Source organism: Panthera pardus, unplaced genomic scaffold, assembly GCF_024362965.1.
Source record: "Panthera pardus isolate Hobbes unplaced genomic scaffold, ASM2436296v1 HiC_scaffold_2, whole genome shotgun sequence".
Lineage (NCBI taxonomy): Eukaryota > Metazoa > Chordata > Mammalia > Carnivora > Felidae > Panthera > Panthera pardus.
In genome coordinates, this window is record NW_026526765.1 from 70,856,853 (window position 1) to 70,872,569 (window position 15,717).

The 15,717-nt window shown below is 33.8% G+C and overlaps 1 protein-coding gene across 3 annotated transcripts in view; it reads left to right on the forward strand.

Moving 5' to 3' along the window:
* Positions 1–15,717, forward strand: part of FBXL17 (F-box and leucine rich repeat protein 17) — a 495,428-nt gene that overhangs the window by 321,730 nt on the left and 157,981 nt on the right. For all 3 annotated transcript variants that reach the window (XM_019450532.2, XM_019450533.2, XM_019450534.2), the window contains one exon: positions 11,526–11,602. In XM_019450532.2, the coding sequence (XP_019306077.2) occupies positions 11,526–11,602 (77 nt within the window). The remainder of the gene's footprint in view (positions 1–11,525; positions 11,603–15,717) is intronic.

A 15,717-nucleotide genomic window follows, 5' to 3' on the forward strand; every position in this document is an offset into this window, starting at 1 on the left:
GTTTTCTGAGAAATGTATGTTAGGAAATTCTATTCTATTCTAAATAACCCTGTCTTATTTGTGTGGAGGATGTTAAAGTTGACAAGATTGTGAATCCCCCTTGGGAAGAGGCTTGGCTTATCCATCTTTGTATCCATATAGTTAGGGGCATAGTAAGGGTTAGTAAATGTTTGTTGAATAACTAAAAGCATCTTTGCAGACATTATGAAATGTAACCTTTATAAAATCCTTGGAGGCAGATATTGTAATTTCCATTTTACAGAAAAGATTTAGAGATCTTTTTGTTCATTTGGGAATGTTTTTGTTTGATTTGGGAATGTTGAATTCCATTCCCAACACTAGGACAGTGGATGCACCCATATACACACACTCACATATGATGATGACAGTCTTAGCATCTGAAACATATTTCCAGTATCTGTAACTGATTGATTTTGTATATGAAACATTAAAATTTAGCAAAATTCCAATGTAACTAAATCTATTTTATTATTATACTGTTATTAATCATGTATAATATAGTTTTAATTTTTAAATTTTTTGAATGGCCAGTTTCTCATGGGTTAAGTCCATAGTGGTATTAAGAAATGAGAGGATATTTTCTAAATGATGCAGAATATTTTGATACTTTTTTTTGAAACGTTAGCCTTTACCCAGAACTGCCTCAGGCCTATCTAGTCTTTTTGTAGGTTCTTTTGAACATTAGATTTTTAAAAAATCATTGATATTATGAATCTTAGAAATAATCCTACTTTCCTCTTTACTTTGGTTCCTTGAAAGCTTATTCCAAAATCTTAACCCACTTGCAGAGGCTTTTCAGCACTGAATCGTATGAATCCCTTCAGGGTGAGTATACCCCTGACATTATTTTACTATCCATATTTCTTACCTTTCTTGCCTCAAATATTTTCTTTATAATTTTGTATGCATTTCTAGTGGAAAAAACCTGAATGTAAGTAAACAAAATAAATTCAAGTCCCCTACTAATGATGAAATAAATGAATGTATTTTTATATATTCATTATTACATATATATGTTATTTATAACAAAAATCATTACACATATGTTATATGTAATGTAGTATGTTATATGTTTGTATTGTTACATGTTGTATATATTGTTTTCTTCTTTTTCCTTTTTATAATACTCTTTTCACAATCTTAACTGAAGCCACTAGTTTGACTAGTACATCCCTGAGTTTATATCACATTCTCTGACTTGCTTATACAGTTATTACTCTTTATATTTTCATTCACCTTTTTAAAAGTTTGATGCGTCATTGAATTGCCATTATTTTCCCCAAAGCCCCAAATTTTGCTAAATGGCCTAAGTGTGTTTTGTTTCTGAGGACTATGTATTTACCTTTCAATAAAAGATCACAAAAAGGAATTTGTGCTCTAATTTTATTTTGTAATACAATTCTGTCATTATCAGGGAAGAACTCATGATACTCTCAGGACCCATAGAAGCACAAAACTGATCATCAGATTCCAAGCACATTTACCTGACATCCCTTTCAAACACCTGACATTGCTCTTGCCTCTTTATTCCACTAATTTTAAAAACAGTAAACTCTCTTCTCAACTCTCAATCTTGCTTTTTCTCAGAATAGCAGAATGAATTCCTTTATTTAGTTGGGTACTTGAGAGAAGTGGGTTTTTTTTTTTGTTTTTTTTTTTTGTTTTGTTTTTTATGCAGAGCAGGAATGTCAATACTGTTACTCCACTTTGCTACATGGTTTGTTGCTTATGCAGACAGAACTGTAACTATAATCAACAGTAGAGCATTGAGAAATATGCCAGAGATGTGCTGTTCATTTTGATATAACTTTAGAATAACATAAAGCTGAGTACTGGGTTTGGGAGTGTTGCTTGTTCTTGCTGTCAGACATGATGTTGCCTGCAAGGTACCCACTGTCTGAAACAAATGGTGAAATGATTCTTCCTTCCCCATGTTTTTGCAACTTTCTGCAAGGAGAAATTGGGCAATGCTTCCCTCCATGGTTTCTATCGGTCTTACACACTGGTTTCATTAGCTTTCCACCACTCTCCCTAGGAGCAGAAATGTGTTTCCCCTTCATAGGGAATAGACCGATGACTAGTCCAAGCAGAGCAACCTGGATTTTAGTGATTATGATATTTCAGAGTCAAGACTGCTAAAATTTGTACTAAGTGCATTTATAACAATTATGTGTTTGCTCATTTAATGATAGTATTGGTAAGGGAAAATGTATTTCTTAAGAATTACATTTATAGGGGCGCCTGGGTGGCTCAGTCAGTTAAATGTTTGACTTCAGCTCAGGTCACGATCTTGCGCTTCGTGGGTTCGGGCGAGCCCCACATGGGGCTCTGTGCTGACAGCTCAGAGCCTGGAGCCTACTTCCAGTTCTGTGTCTCACTCTCTGTCTGCCCCTCCGCCCCCTCAAAAAAATAAATAAAAACTTTTTAAAAAGTAGTTATAACAAAAGAATTATATTCAAAAATGTATACACACATGCACATATATATTATATGCTCTTCAGAATATAAATTAAATGGTTGATGATCAAGTCTTTTCATTGATGGATAGAGGTAAGAGAGAATCCTCTGGAAGTGTATTTTATAGGCAAATGAACTTTATATTAGGAATCATTGAATTGGCCAGAAATTCTTACTTAGCCAGAAAAGCTAAGTAAGATTCAATAGCCTTTCCCTGGAATTTCTGAATTTCATTCTGTTGTATTTACTTAAATATTATTTAAGAAGAAAATTTGGAGGACTTTGTTTCTATATCCTTCAGATAGATAAAAATTAACTGAAACCAGCCATTATTCTTCTGTTGGGATTTACAAAATATAAACTGCATACTTTTCATAAGAGAATTCTTGGTCAATGCCCCTTATTGTCATTTGTAGAAATATGTGGGCTGTTTTCTTTCTTTCTTTTTTTTTTTTTTTGAAAAAGAAATGTAATTATTATTTCTTTTTTAAAGTGAAAAAGTTATCTCTTTGTGTAACTACAATGTAGCAGAACAATTAAGCATGACCCAATGCTTCCCTTTCCCATAAGTGTTAGAGCAACGATTATTTTACCTCTGACATGAACATTAATATGTAATGATATGGGAGAAAACAAGAATAAAGCAGTGGCAGTTTCAGAGCTTTGGAATAGGTTTTTATGAATTCAGCAGCAATGATCCTTAAGCCTCAAAGGGTTCAGAGTTCAGTCTAGCCAAGTATTAGTAAAGTCAAATGTATGTAATGTCTCTGCCTTCATCAAGTCTGTGTGAGCTTTCTGTTTTCTTCTTTGTGGATGAATATCGAGGTTATTTTGTTCCCAGTGCCCTCCCTTTTCCAGCTCCTTAATCTAGAACTCACTCCTTTCCCTTTCTTTTTTCAGAACCTGACAAGAGGCCTTCACTATGCTTTTCTCCCAATTGCAGAATTATTTTTGTGTAATCACTACTGAAAATCACCTGTAAAAATTCTTTTGTTGGCTTTTGCTAAAGCCAGAAATTTTCCAAGCTTAAAAATTTAATGACAAAGTACAGGCTTCCTGAGTATGAATACTTGAAGCGTAGGGGAAACATTTGGAATGGAGAACGTTGACCTCCTTTCTTTGTGTTTTATTACAGCTATCTAATTATAAGCTTTCAAAGAAATCAAATTAGGTGCCCTCTTCATTGCATTTTAAAATAAATAATCTATTTTTTTCTTATCACTAAAACCATTTCTCAAGCAAAATTTTGAATTATACATTTGGATGTTTAGAATCACTGTTAGCCAGAGTGAAACCATTCTTTTGACTTTTATAAATTGTCTTTACCTACTGTGTTTTATAGTCTTCTGAGAATTTGGCTTATCCAAAAAGAGATTTTGTGCCTTCCCAAGTGAGAAGGAAACCTTTTGTCAGCATCTTGTCTGAGTTAACTCCTTGGCTACGCAGGTCATGGGAGGTCTATGTTGAACATCAGTCTTTGGCTCTATCACAGAACTAGTATTGAAGCACAGGCCAGCTCCCAGAGTACAGAGGTTAAAGAGGCAATTAGTCACTACAAAGCCGACTTGTGGTGTCTTCTGGTAAGGAAGTACTTAACTCCTTCCTGAATGATGCCTGAAATCTCATCTTCTGGGTGCTTTTATATTCCAGTAAAATAATTCAGTCTTAGCCATTTTAAATCAAAGGTGAGCACGAAGTATATGATGTCCATTAGATTGAGACTTTCTTATCTACTTACAGCAGTTAGGGTAAATGGGGTAGGAATGGGCAGGGAGATTATTATCAATTATATGTGGAATAGTCCACCTCAGTTTCATTTTGGTTGTTTGGAAGCCTAAAAATCTCTTCTAGATTTAACATTAAAGTTTTTCTTTATTATTGGTGGTGGTAGTGGGGCGTGGTGTGGAGCTTGCCAGAATCTTGCATCACTTTTTTTCAGAAGGGGAGTGGCTTCTGATGAATTACTATTCACTAAAATGGACCATAGCTTTATATGTTTTTATATTCCTGGGTCTTTTTTTAAGGGCCTGGGCTTTTGCTTCCACACAATAAATTTTTGTAACATGTAGAATAATACAATCTTCTCTTTTGTCCTTTTTCTAAAAATATGCCAGAAAACCATAGAAGTAGCACCAGTCTTAACAGTATCAACATTGTGCAGTGCCGTATTCCCCCAGAGATGTTGGTAATAAATTGATAGAACCCCAAAAAGTTTAAAGGAAGAGGAGGTTTTTTAACTTCTCCTGTTTCAAAGTAACTACATTTTCCCCCATTGAGGAATGAATACACTGCTGAATTAGAAAGTCTTGCCTTTACATTTCTTCCTCCTTTCTTTCTAGGATTTCCTTTAGTCCTGAAATATAACTGTTTTCAATGATATGATTTTTTTTTTGCTCCTAGGTGGGAACATTATTATTAACAATAACAAAAATAAACAACAGTTGATTTATCAAGGTTATAAGTATTATGTCCATCATTTTATAATAATGTGGCTTTCCGATTATATCTTTTAATGTTTCTAACACATAGTTTGCACTCAATAAAGCATGGTTGAAATAAATAAATAAATAAATAAATAAATAAATAAATAAATAAAAGCGTTGGATCTTTTTTCAGTTTCTTGCATATTTTGAGGAATGCTCAGACTAAGTGAGCTCAAGTTGTTAAATAATGATTTAGTGTAGTTGTGGTAAAAGGATGGGACAATGGCTAAAATTAAAAACAAAACTTTGGATAAATGTATCTGAAATATTAAAGCCAAATCCATGTTTGTCACAAATTAGTTGGTTTAAGCTCCCTTTGGGGACCTTTAACCATCTTGTTTCTTAGTAGCTTAAAGAAGATGTACATTTTTAAAATAGTACAGGCTTCATTCTATCCAAAAAACATTTTTAAAATACTCTGAGAAACATCCAAATTATATTAAAACATATTTTACTATATAAATGAAGAAGCAAAATATTTCAGTTAGAGCTGATTTGTAATGGTCATTCCTAAATATATTGGAAAATATTATTTTGTTGTTGTGTACTCCTTTTTCAGCACTGACTCCTACTAGCTTTCCAGTTGGGAAGCCTACCTAATGTTAGAGATGCTTACGGAAAGGGTGGTCCAGAAGGATCAGTAATGACAACATCTGCTCTGCCTCCTCAAAGGTGTCTAAAGGTGCAAACCCCTAGGACTTAGGTTTCAATAACATTTCAATTTATAGGTCACTTATTGTAGTAGGTACTTACTGTAATAAGTCTACTTACTGTACTACTTATTGTAGTAAGTCTCTCTTTCACTATCCATGTGACAAAATGGGCATCAGTTCTCTACTGTTTTAAGTAGCAAATGCCTAAATTAACCTTAGGTCCACTAATCAGATATTGGCTTTCCAGAGAATAACATTTCATATCTGAGAACTTAATGAGTGTCCCACGATAACTATTGTTAACTGGTGGAGCTGGTGACATTTTGCATGTCACTGCTAGTCTTTGCCCCTGTGGTATATTAAGAACATGCTCTGAGCAAATGCTTTTAGCATTTTCATTGCAAGTCAACCTTTAAAAAAAATATCTTATGGTGAACATGTCTACTATGAGAATATCTTCGGAAGTTTACATGAGAAAATAGACTTGCATATTTTTTGGTATCATGTTGTAAATGGAATAGACTAGAAGAATGTTTACACAAAAGTGTATCATAAAATACAAAGCACACTCAGCATATCATTTTGATGCTGTTGTGTCTTTCATTTGTCATTATGTGTAGTTGTTTAAGTTAAATACAACAATAACTACTGCATACCATTTCTGTGAGGTTAAGGTGTCCTATTACTAGAAAAAGTAATAAATGGAATGTTTATAGATGAAATTATAGTGACATGTAATAAGGAGAAATGTACTATTAATAGATTATTGGGTCGATTCGTCTTGTACACGTTTACCTGTAAATGTGTCTTTTTTTTGTAAATAGAAATCGTTTATATAGGGCATTTTCTGAAAGCAAGATACACCTGTAAATCATGCCAATTCATTTGCTGCACTGGGATTGGATTATTCTTCAGTAAAACTCAATTGGAGGATTTAGAAAAATCAATCAAATATCATTATTCTTTCCATAAGATGCCAAATTGTGTTTTGGTGACCTCTGCTATCATTTAAATGACCTGAAGTCAGGATGAGCTTTTGTAGCACAGAATTGGAGTAAGTTTGCTCTGTTGTTGCTCTCCTTAGATCTTGTAAATCCTTTTTATTCCTTTTTCATTTGTATGTGTCTGTGAGTTGCAGCTTCTTATGCTTTTATAAGCTATATAGCATAAGGTGGCTTATTGGCTTGCTCAGTTTCAAGAAATGATGAAAATGAAGTTCTATTCCTTAAACCCCCCAATAGATCACTTTTACAATGTGTTTGCATTTCAGGAGTTTTAAAGTTTGATCTCCATGTTTATTCAACCTTAAACATACCTACCTCCCCATTGTACTTATTTGCCAATTACTTTACAGCACTTTTCATACTTTTTGTTTTAAATCTGCGGGGTTGTTTTTGTCTTGTTGCATTTTTTCCTCTCCTTGAAGTTATATCTATTATTCAAATATAAAAGTGACTTAGGAAAGAACATCCTAAAGTTTATTTAGAAATTCACCAAGCCACATACTAATGCATCTCTAATGGGGACGTTTCTTTCCACACCTCTAAGGTGATTGAGCCTGTCCTTTAAAGTGAGATTTGCAAACCAGTGTCTGGCAGCTCCAATTAGCTTCTTTTGGGTTTGAAGCACATCACAAACAGTAACAAGGTCTCCTAGGACACTCCTCTTGCAAGCAATGTAGTCATATTTCCTCATTAGTTCTTTTCAATTGTCACTAATGCCATGTTCTAGCTTTTGAGTAGGAGACAAAAAACATAAAAATTTGGTATGTATGTAGAATGGGCCATTGTTTTCCATAATTCAAGGCTCTTTTGAATTCCTTTGATAGTTTTGAAGCTTACACAGCTTAATTCATTAACCTTTACCCTTCACATAAATCAGGTGATTAGGAATCTATTGCTAAGGAGACAGATTTTCCCTCCACTGAAACTAAGTAAATGCTTTTTCTTCTGAAAAAAAAAATCCTCTATAGCTGACAAAAGTAACCTTTTTGTTGCTTTTCGAATTTCATCAGATGTTTCAGGTGCATTTAAAACATTATCAAAAGCAAGTGAGCATAACATTGCATTATTATAAGTAATAATTCTGGATGCTTTGGATACTTTGGAGCAGGTTTTCTGTCACATTTTGGAATTCTAAAAGAGTTTATATGTATATATGTATGTATACACACACATATGTACTCAACAGCTGCTACTCAAGAATTTACAGTGGTTGCAAATTTTAAATTTTTTTTCAGAACCCTGCCAAAGCATAAAAGAAGAAAATAATTTGAGGGGAGGCAATTCAGAAGAAACTAAAATATATTGATCCTAGAACATTTGATTTGGATAAATTGTTCCTATAGGCCCTCATGTTTATAGAGAATGATAATACAGGCTTTCAAAGGAGCTAGGTGGTTCTGTGGGTCCATGGACGTGAGAATAGGGTATATTTCGCCAGATTTTTTATTTCTTCTTGTTAAGATATGTCTCACTTTATTTCTCAGAATTTAGGGAAAAGTTTAGCAGACTTGTGTTGGATATTTTTTTTATTTGATAATCTGAAGTTTTCCTTTATGCCATTTTCTCATTATTAATTTCTCCTTAATAATCTTATAGATTGTTTCTTTCCCTAAGGATATAGTTCTTTTTCCAAGTTTTGTAATTCTTTATGTTGTCATGCATTAAGTGAGAAAGCTTTGAATGTACTGACCCATAGAGAATGTCAGTCATATGATATTCTGAGGTTTGTCTTTAGGGATGGTGGGGACAAGCGTGGGGTGAAGAATGGGTAAAAATTGAATTCTAGATTCTGAGTTTAGGGACTCATGGCTTGTCCCTCAGGACAAAACTATAATTTATCACTGAAATTAATGGATATCCTCCTATGCATTATCTGTGAATAGGAGAGGGGATGGAGAAACAAAGGTTTTAAATGTGGTCCTTGTTTCTCGCGCTCTCCTTAAAGATTATCACTTTACAAACATTTCTTTTTTATTGCTACCATTTAAAAACTGACCCTTAAAAAATTATATAAGTACCTGTAGTCAAAAGTTTCAATAACTGCTACGCTTTACCACCTTGTTTGTTGCCTGCATAGTGCTATACAGTGAACTGGGAAATGCTGTAATGTTAATACACTAAAGGTCAGACTAGAGCCAAGACTCGAAACAGAGAATTATTTAGAGTAAATGTGGTCCACAGACTATAGTGTTATGTTCACATACTTCCTGTAAATACATACTGTAATGGACTCTAAAAGCTTCAGGAGGAAAGGACAATCACCATGCAGGTGTCTGTCTCATCATGACCTGCTGTCACTGCAGGCTGCCTAGGAAACTAGACCTGGACTAATCCCTGGATTTCAGGCACTAGCCAGTTGATGTGGGGTTCCATTTCCATCAATTTGCGGTAACAAGACAATACAAACCGTTTCCACTTTCAACTCTCAAAACAACAGGTATTTTAGCTACTTATTTGAAACACTCAATTTTGCATAATATCGTGTTAAGAGTTTCAGCCTACATTCACAGAACTTGGGGTTCCTTGCTTCAAATATCACACCTTGGAATGATGTGATATTTACATTAAAAAAATTAAGTTTTGCCACACATCTTCCAAGGAATGTTTTTTTTTTCTCTCCATGAATTTTTATTCAAGGAGTACCTCTGTGTTGTGCGTAACTTCTAGCACACTGGCTGTGATTACAGGGTAATTAAAAGTGTTTGGAAAACCTCATGCAGCTGAACTTTTAAAAACAGCAAAAATCCTGGGTGATACTTTGTAAAAGCAAAGTGCTTTTCTCTTATATTTCTTTTCTCCTTTTCTGTCTAAAAGATATTTACTGCTTCCTTCTTAATCATGTGTTATCTCTTGGCTGTCGCCTCTTGAATAAGCTAAATTTACTTGCCATATCTATTCATGATAACTTTCCTCTGACACGCAGTGGGGAAACCTGATGCTCATGGCCTTTCATCAGTTTTTCAAGAGTTTTCATCCAGTGATTGATTATCTTATTTTATATGAATACTGGTTCTTGTTGCCTATGAAATAGCATTTGATCTGGCTTATACAGTGAAATCAATTTGTGTTATTTGCTCTTTGTAGTTTGCTCTGTGTGTCTTTAATGTTCCTATGTGCTTGTGGCATATCTTATAAAGAATCAAGTGACAGGAACACAGATAGGATATTGCATCTGCTTAGAGTTTTTTCACAATCAAATGTAAAATCAGGCATTTTGGGCTATTTGGAAAGAGCATGAGAATAAAATAAATGACACAAACATTATTTCTGTACTAATTTATTTTATTTTGTAGTAGTCATACAGAATACTGCATCTGTTAAACTTTTTTGGTAGGTGTTAGAGGAGGACGATGAAACGTACCTTTGGCATGAGAGAAGGTAGTCATTTCTTTTAATTTAAGGGTTTTGTAATTATCTAGGGTCTTTATTTTTATCCTTCGTGTGTGAAAATTCATTTTTAAAGTTGTAAATAAAACATAGTTGTTGCCTGTAATGTTTCATCTCCTTTTGCCCTTCCTTTTTTATGAGTTTATTCAAATATTACATTAAAGCCAAATGACATGGAATTAGATTTAAAATTTTCCCTTCATAATAAGCTCTATCAATGGTAATTGCATTGTATTGCTGTTTTAAGTTTTCTGTTGTAGCCATGGAATAACTTCTCTGTTTTTGTCATAAATCGTTTTTTTAAAAAAAGCCAAAAACAATGTTTATTCATTTATTCTGAGGAACTTTGAAATGTTTATCATTTCATTAAAACAATATTCTATAAAAATATCTTAAAGGAAAAAGTATGTCTTCTTTATAACTAATTTAACCTTCAGTAATGAATTATGTGAAGTAAAATCATATAAATTTTTCTGACATTTTATGAAGATTCCTACAAATAAGCCAGACAGCAAATAAAATATCTGCAAGGCAGAGATGGATACTCAGTAATTTTTTGATGGATTATACACACAGGTATCAAATTACTTGATCCTTACTTCCTAGAAAAGGTTAATGACTCTTTTTGCTTTTACCCTTTTACTTAACTGTTATTTATAAAGATTAAAACAGGGACTACATTGAAGGATGCATATTCCTACATTTCAGTATGACTGTACAGGTTTTTCTGATATTATGGGAGACTGAACCACAAAACGGATGGCGTTGTTAATCATTATTTTTAAAGTTCATTCAGTTCTTTACCACATGTTCCACTATAGCTATTAGAGCTGAGTGCACCATTCAAAAACCTTTTAACTTAAATGAAACCAGAGAAGACTTTAAATCTTACATATCTTTATATTACATATCTATCTATATTATTATATCTATGCAATAATTCATTTAAAATATTAAGAATTAAACATTTTAAAGTAATAGATTTTAAGGTTCTTATGTGTTCAGATTTTTCTTTCATCTATAATTAATGTTATAGATTTTAAAAATATTTCTGATTTTTGTGGAATAAAGCACACAAAAATGTATATTTTAGTGTTATCAAACTCCATCATTAATAATTGAACCAAGAGCCCATCCATCTATATTCTAGTTTCATTATAATTGTTATATATCATTTTATTATGTAAATGACATGTTCTTTATATAGCCTGTGTTTACTAATCTGTTACTAAATGTGACATTACTTTTACAGAACCGTCTCTTTTTCATCACTTTGGTTTTAAAATATACACTAGTCATAAATGTATTTAATTAAAGTCATTTAGGTATTACTACACTTGAGTTTAAAGCAGAGAATATAACACTTTTTCCTGACACACTTGAAAGAAGTTTGTTGAGAGAAGAGAGCTGTGGCATTCATCAAATGCTGACCTCTTCCTGTTACAGTCATGGCCAGACTCTTGCTAATTTAACTTGAAACGCATTAGTGTAACTCACCACTTTTTATGTGTGTGTTTCAGGTGTGTGGAGGTCATTGCAAAGGAAGGACAAAACCTGAAAGAGCTGTATTTGGTGTCCTGTAAAATCACAGATTATGGTATGTAATGAGTCCTTGTCCTATTCCTTTTTCTAGAATTAAAAAGTTACAAAATCTTTGAAACTTTTTAAAAGAAATCAAGAGCTACTATCTCATAGAGACTGCTCATCTTATGATGTCTGATGATACCAAAGTAAATTAAGAAATCATGAGACGAGGGCCCAGAATAAAATGAACAGGCAGTGTCAATTTTTCACCACATGCAATCACACACTGTGTGCATATGCACACATACACACTCACATTGGATTAAAAAGTATGTCTAAAAAAGCTGTCCAGTGAAAGTAAGCACCAGCATAATTTAATATTTGATATAATAAGTATAACTAAAAAGTTATTACTTGAGTTAATATGCTTAATTTAATGTCATGTCAAATACATTCCCTGCTGACACCCCAAATGGCATGCTGCTTAATGCTTTAAATTTCTTAAAGCATTGGAAACTTCCACACGTAGATATGTAAAAAGTAAAGGGTATACATTTGGATGCAAGATTTTAAATTACCTTAATTTTCAATAGCTTTCTAAAGTGGAGAAGAGCAAGTTGTTTTAGAAAAAAATGAAAAGTACGAAATCATCTCATTGGAGTAATAAAAGAGTAACCTAGCCTTTTCTTTTTTTTCACATTTATATATTTTTTCTTATTAATTTGTATATTTAATCTAAATATAGAGTTTTAAGCAGATATTTGGCATTATGGGAGACTGAAATGGTTTTCTTTCCTCTTTTCTGATTTTTTTAATTTGTTCATTTAAATTTGAGAATATGCTTTCTACCTTGAGGGAAACTAATAATTCATCAAGTTTTTTTATTGTTAACTCTGACATATGCTAATAAATGACTCCAATCCTAGGATGTCATGCTGACCATCTGTCCTGGGTTGGAGAGTTGTATTTTATCGGCTACTAAATTCAGCCTTTAGAAAAATTCTATGCAGCTATAATAAAAAATAACATAAAACAAGATTTGTCTTAAAATAATGCTAATTTCTTTTCAGAGTTTGTTTTTTATAATGGTAAATGAGCCTTATGTTGATTTATTCATAATGTTTTTGGGTTGCTGGTTTTTGTTTTGTTTTGTTTTTCTTACTTATACCAGGCAAAAGGAGTGTTTTGATAGGTTTTTCTTTTCTTATAGTTTGTTTTCTGGTTTGGCATATTAGATTGCCCCTTAGATACAGTAATTCTAAAACCTTCAATATCTCCCTATTGTCTAGACCTTAGAGAGTTCTCTCTGTCCAACCCAGGGCATATACTCAATACCTATGGACTTGTTAATCAGCTAATATATTCATTCATTCCAAACTCTTTACTTAGCATTCAAGCTCCTTTACTCTTAGTCTCCTACCTGCCCCTCCAATCTAATTTTATATATTTCTCTTCTTTACTTATTCAGTGCCAATGTCAGATTGCTAATTGCCACTAGAGCTATGGATTAAGTTCCTTAGAATGAACTCTTCAAGGGTCCTACAGTGGAAAATATTGCTAAAATGACACTCTGTCCCAGCACCTAAGTTAGCAAGTGCAAAGAAATGATTCAGAAGATACAGAGAGGAGAAAAATCTTTGGACTTGAGACTTGATCAAGTTCAAGCTTTGTTCTTTATCTGTTCTTTGGCCATAGAGAAGTTCCTTCACATCTCTGGGGCTCAGTGTCCTCATTTTTAAAAATGGGGAATCCATGTCTGATTCATATTTATGTACCTGGTACCAGGTCTAATGATTAGCACTGAAAAATGTTGCTTTCCTCTATAGGAGGTGGAGAGAGAAAAATTTTTATACAAAATTCTTCTACCCTTTTTCCTTTCCTGGGTTTTGGAAGAGGTTTTTATTGTTAACGTTGCTGTTGTCTGTTGTTATTATTTATTGCTATTGTTTATTGAAATTATCATGTTTTGGTGTTTAGAAATTTTAGAATTCTTTTCTTCCAGTGAGGTGAAAACTATGTTAAAACCTTGCCAATATGATTTACATTTATTCATATCTCTGAATTATTTAAGTCAGTGGATTTCTGCACATTAGGATCACCTGGGGAATTTCTAAAGCATATTGATTCCTGAGTCTTATTCAAGAGTAATTAAATCGGAATTTCTGTGAGGTGGGGCCCAGGCAAAGGTTTTATAAAACCTTCCTAAATGATGTTATATCAGCCAAATTGAGAACAACTGATTCAGTCCATCTGAAAGCACCAGAGATGGACATTTAGGGGACTTCCTTGCCATGTTGATGAGAAATCTGTCACAATATTTCCAGTATCTTAGTTCTTTCAGCGTTAAGCTCTCTGTCTCACCTCATCTCTCTTCCATCTTTCCTGAGGTTTTAGGTATTCAAAGGGTTCATGTTGAAAGTCAGTGTTCATCTATTGATTCTGTTCTTCAAAATGTTGGGGCACAATTGAGGAGGAGGGGTAAAGGTCAATAGTTTATGCGATTGTACTATAATTGCTATTTGATTATGAAATTAAAACAAATCATTGAAAGTTCAGATCCGTTCATCTCTTTTTCCCTGGTAACATGCTGATAACACATGAATAATTTTTGTCAGAAAGACAGCAAAAGGATTATCCTTTGTTAACCAGAGAAACAGTGTGTTATTGGAGGTAAGTGCTCTGCTGGGGGAGGCTGGCTGTGATCCCTTGCTCTGTGTTAATTATAAATTTTAGGATGGAAAAACAGATGCCTATTTTCTTCTTTAGCTGGATAAGTAGAGATATATTCCGTAGAACTTTTAGATTATTAAGGCTACTTAAAATTGTGAAATTTGATGCATACCTGATACTGGGGGAGTTTCATCCTTTAAGAGACTCCTCCATAATTCTGCTTCCTATTGCTTTACTCATATTCGAGCTAGTTAGTCTCATCCTCATCTCCTCCCTCTGTGATGCTGTGTTTGTACACGCTTTCATTATAGTATCCCAAGATTTTTGAAGTTTTTTGCAGAATGCATTGATTCAGAAACAGCAGCCCGCCTGGCGTGTCATTTGTAATTTTTGTCAAGATTCTCACAGATGTTGAATGCGGTATTATAGTACTTAGCAACACCTGGCCAGGCTGTTATGAAGTTATGTTCATTTTAATTGATGTATGATATAGTCGTCATGAAGAAAACTATCATTCTAATAGGCTTCTTATTCCCATATTGAACATAGATCTTTATGGTAAAGGATGGCAATTATAAACAAATCAATAATTCAGGCACAGCTAAATGGAAAATATAGTCTTGGGAAATTGCTCCCTGAAGAGAAATCTAATATCGTCACTCTTCTTTCCCTGAACAAATACATGTTATGTAGGCAGTATCGTGGGGGGAAAATCCCTCAAACTTAGGAGTCAGAGAGTTAGGTTAGAATCCAGCTTTGCTTCTACTTTTCTTTATGACCTTGAGCAAGTTACTTAACCTCCTAGTTTTGTCATCTATTAAGCACATAATAAAATGTACCATAAAAGGTAGCGAATATGAATATAAAACATCTGCGTTGTACCTAGTGGCATAAGTGGGTACTCATTAATTAGCAGTTCTTAAAATAATAGAATCATCTCTTTCTCTGAAGAAGAATCGGCTCTCCTCCTCCTCCTCTTCCTCCAAGTGTGGCTTTCCTGTCTGTGGGAATCATGATCTAGAAGTTTGACCTGTACTTGCCTCATTGACTTACATACCTAAGCTATGTCAACCACATTCTTATTAGTAGGGAATAAAGGGAAAGATGCAGCAGAAAGTTTAAAATCTTTCGTTTGCCTCCCTAGGTTTTTCCTCATCGCTTCTTCATTTTTGTTTGGATAATTTTCTCCTGGCTCCCCTTATGCTTTTCTTTTGTTCCTATAAGAATTTGTCAGCTGATAGTTTTTAACCTACTTTCTGCTTACCTTCAAACGCTTTTCTGTTCAAAGTTCTCCTCTGGAAAATTGTATCCCTGGGATTAAAAGGAATACGAGGTGTAGAAAGTCATGTGTATCCTTCAAGCCTGTGGGCATCAGAGCCAGTCTGTCTTGGACTGCATGGCACAGAGCATGTGGTGGGATGAATGGGATGGATGAATAAAGCACTTACCTCCCCTAGCGTTTCCATAGTGAGTTTTACCAGTGTGGCCCTATGTCAGGGAGCAGTTGTAAAAAGGGCC